Source organism: Lolium rigidum, chromosome 7 (assembly GCF_022539505.1).
Source record: "Lolium rigidum isolate FL_2022 chromosome 7, APGP_CSIRO_Lrig_0.1, whole genome shotgun sequence".
In the NCBI taxonomy this organism is placed as follows: domain Eukaryota; kingdom Viridiplantae; phylum Streptophyta; class Magnoliopsida; order Poales; family Poaceae; genus Lolium; species Lolium rigidum.
The window spans coordinates 225,251,360-225,257,400 of NC_061514.1; the positions used below are offsets into that span (position 1 = coordinate 225,251,360).

The following is a 6,041-nucleotide window of genomic DNA, read 5'->3' on the forward strand; positions in this document are numbered from 1 at the left end:
GGTAAAAAAAAAGTCAAGTATCCACATATCTGTGTGTTTTGTATTAAACTCGAAAGAGGGGAAAACTGATGCTCTATCTTCAAGCAAACCTAAAGTTAGAAGGGTACATAACTCTGTGCCCTAAGATACTATATCGCAAAAATAAAAAAATCCTCCGGCATGTGTTTTCCAAGCCACATCTCAAAATGAATAATTAACAATCGATTTGCTGCAAGTGACATACTGAAGCGCTGAAAAGGTTGGTGTCAAGAACTTATTTTGCTTGAGATCAAATAAGCAGCAACAATATTGTCCCCCGAGATAATCATACTCGTTAGTACAAATGATCAATAGACTATTAACATTCGCCTAACATTAATTAGAGATTGCAGATAAGTTGCAGTATAGTGTATCTGTACTCTGGTGATGGATCGGAGACGATTGCGAGGATGGACGTTCAGAGAAAAACAAATGGTAACCTTCTGAATCTAATCTGCAAGTCTGCAACCAATAGTGCGACTCATACATACACAATTTAAGGACACTAGTGGTTGGGGCGCCCCTTGGGGCGCCTCCTCGCTGGTCAGGTGCGGCTCAATAAAAATTCCAATCTTCATGTCCAGCATCAAACAATTTAACTGATCTTGGACACGCAATCTCATATCAACATGTTTTTCCTCCCTCGCCAATAACTAAGACCGTGCTTGGACGTTGTCTCTGATTGATTTTCCATAATCTATAACCTGATAATACTGGTTTGCAACAATGCTTACCAGAAGAAAACAACGTGTACATTTTCATTTTTCTTGACTGAAACACAAGTGGCTGATACATGATACAGGTAACGATTGTTCCATGAGTTTACTTAACATACAAGGTTAAAAGGATGCCTGAACTAATTAGCACACATCGAGTACTAACAAAAGGCGCACACACAGAAGACAGAGCAAACAGAGGTAAGCTAGGCCTGGAGTATCAAAGAAGAAAGAACAACAGAGGTGATGTATTGCATCCGTAGGGGAAGTTCCTGTAATCCAGCACAAAGAGGGAAGCTGCTCAATTGTTTCTCCGTAGACTTGGTATGGACAGATAAACGAAGTTTGTCTGTAATTCGATGAAAAAGCCGGTGCATGCATGTACATACATACGTTAAGTGCAAGGAGGAAATAAAAACGAAACATGTACAAAATATTAGCAGACATCAATATACCTTTCATGCACTGCATGTATTGAGCTGTGATGTCATGCATGCCAGCAGAACCGATGGCTGAAGTGTGAGCAGCCTCTGCAACAATCATGAATCTACAACTCAATGTAAGAACAAAAGGCATGGAGCAGATAATTACTTGTCAATTCCCTAGTGGACAAAGTACATATGTGCTACTAACAGTTTTATAGCCAACAAGCACATTATGAATATTGGGTGGTGGTAGCGTTAAACAACTCCACAAGTGACAAAACAAAACTTTATCGGGTGGTGGTAGCACTATCCTAAACTACAAGAAATGCCAACATAAACAAATTCAAAATTCCAATAAATCAAATAGTCCCTACATGATATCAGACATCAAGACATCAAGTGGTACATACTTTTCTAGATATACACGTTGTCAAACAAAGAACCTATCAACAAACAGAGCATACAAACAGACACAGAGAGTCCAATTACATCGACAGATAGAGAAGATAATATCCATAATTGATGTCAAATTTTAGCAGGAAAATAAGTATATACACTGGAGAATAATGGCACCAACCAAAAATACAGCTAACCTAGAACAATGAGGTTTAATGTGATTCTTCATTTCCTCCAGGTTTCAGCTCAACACTGTTCCTTATTTGAATGTAAGAACACAGCTAATCCAGGCCAAAAATATGCTAGATAACATTACCATCAAGATGTGAAGTTGAAACGACTTACAATTTCTATAAGAATGGGACTGAGAATCAAATTACAGAAATCATCTTGCACATTTCTACCAACTTACCAATTGAAACAAAAGGCACTAAGAGCTAATTTCGTAAGGGGAAAATGATCTTTTGACCAAGAATGAACTACCCGTATGTTCCATTAAATACTTTATAAAAAAAAGCTCAAATTGTAGTAAAACTTTTGATAGATTTGGATATTGCCTTCTTTATGTATTAGGAATGGAGCAGCACAACTACAAGGCTCAGAAGGAAGTAGAAACAATAACTACAGTACTTTATATTTGTTGCTTATGATTTTCGTTGGCCATCTCCTAAGCAAAAGTAGTGTTAACTTGTTTCCTACTTACTCCATATCGCGAAAAAATGAATGTATAATGCTACTGCTCATCTAAAACACAGAGGATGTCAAATTATGTTAGACCCAGATCACAAAGTTCAGAAATTTTTGGATTCAGTATGATATCATTCAGGAACAAAGAGAATTTAAAGCATAACAATATTCTGAAGAAATTAAAAAAGTTTACTAACACTATCAGTAAACCATTTTGTCGATGGTTCTCTACGAACATACAATCACGACAATAAAATTTTGGAAGTGATTATGGATTTAATTTATAGAAGCTAAAGATCAGTCTAACAATAAGTGTGCATTATTTTGGCATATCAGATGAAGTGCTTTCGTAATTGTTCTTATAGAAAGGTTAATCTTGAGAGGCTCACGTGGCGTGCGAGGGCTGGGCGTTGGCTTTGCTTCTGTGCTTACAGTAAGGTTCATTGAAGTGCTTAACACTCTCTCTCACCTTCATCTCCTACCACCCATCTATGTCATGCTGCTTCTCATCAGATAGTGATTTGCGAAGTTTATGCTCAGAGCCCAAGACACAAAATAGAACAATGCTCACTGGTCAAGAGTCATGCATGAAACATAGCAATTTGTCTACAATCCTAATGTGATTCCTACATTCCAAATGGGGTCAATGTATATTCTACAGGAGGAAAAAGCTAATACACATGCATATTGAAAATAAAGAGCATAAATTTAGCGGCATGGCCACAAAAACAACAAACTCCACTGAAATGAACTTACCAGGCATGGCAGGGGCTTATCAGAATAGTTCCACACATAGAGGACTAAGCCTACAGAGAACATAGGAAAAATAGTGCATTTCCATTGTTATCAGTTGGAAAAAGAGGAAGGATACAGGTCATTCTTGAAAATCAAAGCCTTGTTGTGAAACTCGTGACGTGTTTTCAAGTGACCAGCGCTTATATATGTTATCTTTTCTCTATTGCTTCGATCAGACTATATAGATGAATCTGTGCCAGAGGCAAAATGGTCAAATGTGGTATTGGTGAAGTTAAACTGTCTGTGCAACTCAGTACCCGATAACTGATGACTTGGCATTTTTCAATAGTTCACAGTAGGAAGCAACTGGTAATATATAAAAATACAACAACGGTATATGGATTGTGACCTTATTTTTATCTTTTGGTGCACTTGTGGACTCGTCTAGAAGAACCAAAGTTACTTTTGCGAGTAATATTGTCAGTTAGTGAAACATTTCCTAGTTAAAAGATGAGCAGATGCAAGAAAGTGATAAAGCGTGTGGTACTAAAGAAGTAGGGTGTTGCAAAATTGGGCTGGATGTACCTCGTTATAGCAAATAAACAAACTTATTTTTCAATATAATCATCCAAAATGCGAAAGATTATAGCATTTGTCTCAAAAATGCTCACTGCCATCATAATTTGCCAAATTGACGCAACAATACAGTACCAGTGTACTAATAATTTTGTATCTTCGTGAAAGCTTAACTTGAACAAATATCTCCATTGTCAGCCGCCCCCGCCACCCTTGAGACCCGGTGCATCCGGCCTCGACACCGCCTCATTGTGGACAAGAAACGTATTAAGCTCACCCTGTAGCCAATAAATAATACATAGTAATAGAGGTCGGATGGATTTTATTTCTCACAAGATCATTGGTGGAAAAAAGAATAGAGAACATCATGTGTAACAGTGGGTAAATCTATAGACAAGAAAAACCTGGAATTAAAGCTCCATCCATTATACCTTGAGCAACTTGACCCTGTCCTGCAGCTCGGCCAACTCCACAAGAACCTACTGTACAAACAAATGGAACCAAAAAAAAAAATGTCAAAGTGAAGCAAAGACTAAATTAAAAATGATTAGCCCTGTCTGCCAGGTATGGAAGCACATTAATAAGGAGATTTGATGATCCTTTCACTTCCAAGGAACAAATGTCTGCAAAAACAAGTGTGATAGAAAAATTACACATAACTGAGTACATAGGGCTCGCAGATTGAAGACGAAGAACAACGGTTAGCCCTTACATAGTTACATGTTCGATGTGGACTATCACTCATGTGCCAAGAGATCCCCTATGCGCCCTCGTGAACCCGCTGCCTCCTATTCTTGCCCTCACCGCTGCATTTGGCTCTACCATCAATCATTGCAAGAGAAATAAGAAAACGACAGCATTCCATTAGCAAGAGGGTAACAGACGTGAGTACTCGATCGCCGATATTCACCGGCATGCAGCAGTAGCCCGTCGTCCCCGACACGGGAGGAGAGCAGCATCAGCTGGCCGGCTTCCATGTCGCGGCGGCGGCAAATCTTGAGGCACAGGTCGTCCTTCTCCCGGATGACCGCCAGGGCGAAGAAAAGGGGATCCCTTTTCCCGGCGGTGGGGAGGCGGCCGCCGGGGTTCTTGACAGCGTCCTGGCGGTGCTGCTGCCCGCTCCCTGTCGCTAGTCCCGTTAGCATTTGCCGCCGCCGGGCAGGTTGGGACGGGAGAGAAATTAGGGGTTGGGAGGGAGAGAGCGAAACTGACAGGAGAGAGGTCATCCAGAGGAAAGAAAGGTTCGGCGGTTTTCTTTCCTTGCTCGCGTGCAGTACAGCTCGAGCCCTCGTGCAGTACAATTGCAGTACAAATCGATCAACGAAGGGCAGTACAATTTTCGCCCAGCCCAGCGGACGCCACTATGCAATCGTGGATAGCCCCAGAGGCTCGCTAGACCCCTCGCACTTGCTTGTTCTCAATTAGTTGTTGAGATAGATCAATACAGAGAACGGTACCAAAATTATTCACCGGACGGCGGACGCTGCTGCTTTGATCTATTCCTGAAGAAAACTCAAGCATAAATCCTCTTGCATCATCCATGTCCCGCCGTCGCCATTGCTATCATACTCTGGCGCGAACAGAAAATAGGGGAGCTCGCCGCGCCATATGCAGTTGCCGCAACCTGTGCCAACAGCGCGCCGATTGAGGCGACGCAACCGCACTCTCTGGTGGCAGGTTTGACGAGGGGATCTGGGCAGCATTACGAGGGCCGCCGTACTGGAGCCTGGCGGCTGTGCCTAGGTCACTGAGTAGGAGAGGCCACGATTGCACACAATATTTATCATGAATCGGCTGCAAAGAGGAGTAAAGAAATACAGTAACGTATCCCATTATTACACCGCCGCCCGGTTCAATAGCGCGGGCAGAAGATGAAGAGTGGCGGAGACGATCAGACGAACACAACGTCGCAATGCGCATGCCGTCTTCTTTTTATACCGCAACTTGCAGGCTTCCAGCCCATCAGCAACTCCCGATAAGAGGCCTGGCTTGGTCGCTGTCGCGTGGTCCAGGGTATTTTGGCCCGGTTCACGAGAAGGCTCCGAAAACAGTCTACGGAGAAGCAGCCCTTTCACGTTGGACTGACCAATTAGCGCGGAATCAAGTAACCGATGAGGCCCAGGCACTACGCTGTGAGCCTGTGACACGTTCGAAAGATCTGGTGTGTACATGTGTTTAATCGGACGGCCAGGGGCTTCAAACTACTGTGGTGAGTCCTAGCTAGTTCCATTTTACTGTTTCTTAATTACTCGATGGATTTATCTTCTTCGGCTCTGGATATATCTTCTCCCGATGAGCTCCCGAGACAATGGCTTCATCACCTATGGTTATTAATTGATTTATCTCCTATGGCTATACAATATTGATCCGATATATTTTCGGGTCAATGGATTCATCATCTGAAATATTCAATGGATATCATCTTATATAATATTGACCCGATGCGCTCCCATCGGAAGCGCTGGTGCGATGTAATTACTCGAAGACT

At 42.1% G+C, this 6,041-nt stretch overlaps 1 protein-coding gene across 2 annotated transcripts; it reads right to left on the reverse strand.

Annotated features, from left to right (window-relative positions):
• Window positions 1-810: 810 nt before the first annotated feature.
• LOC124676795 lies at window positions 811-3,595 on the reverse strand. Of its 2 annotated transcripts, none has more exons than XM_047212823.1 (3): window positions 2,999-3,595; window positions 1,190-1,264; window positions 811-1,083 (listed from the first exon to the last, which is right to left on the reverse strand). In XM_047212823.1, the coding sequence occupies exons 1-3, from the start codon at window positions 3,003-3,005 to the stop codon at window positions 941-943; spliced, it is 225 nt and encodes a 74-aa protein (XP_047068779.1). In that variant the 5' UTR covers window positions 3,006-3,595; the 3' UTR covers window positions 811-940. The 2 variants fall into 2 exon arrangements, with proteins under 2 accessions (XP_047068779.1, XP_047068778.1); XM_047212822.1 differs by having other exon boundaries at window positions 2,632-3,595.
• Window positions 3,596-6,041: the final 2,446 nt, after the last annotated feature.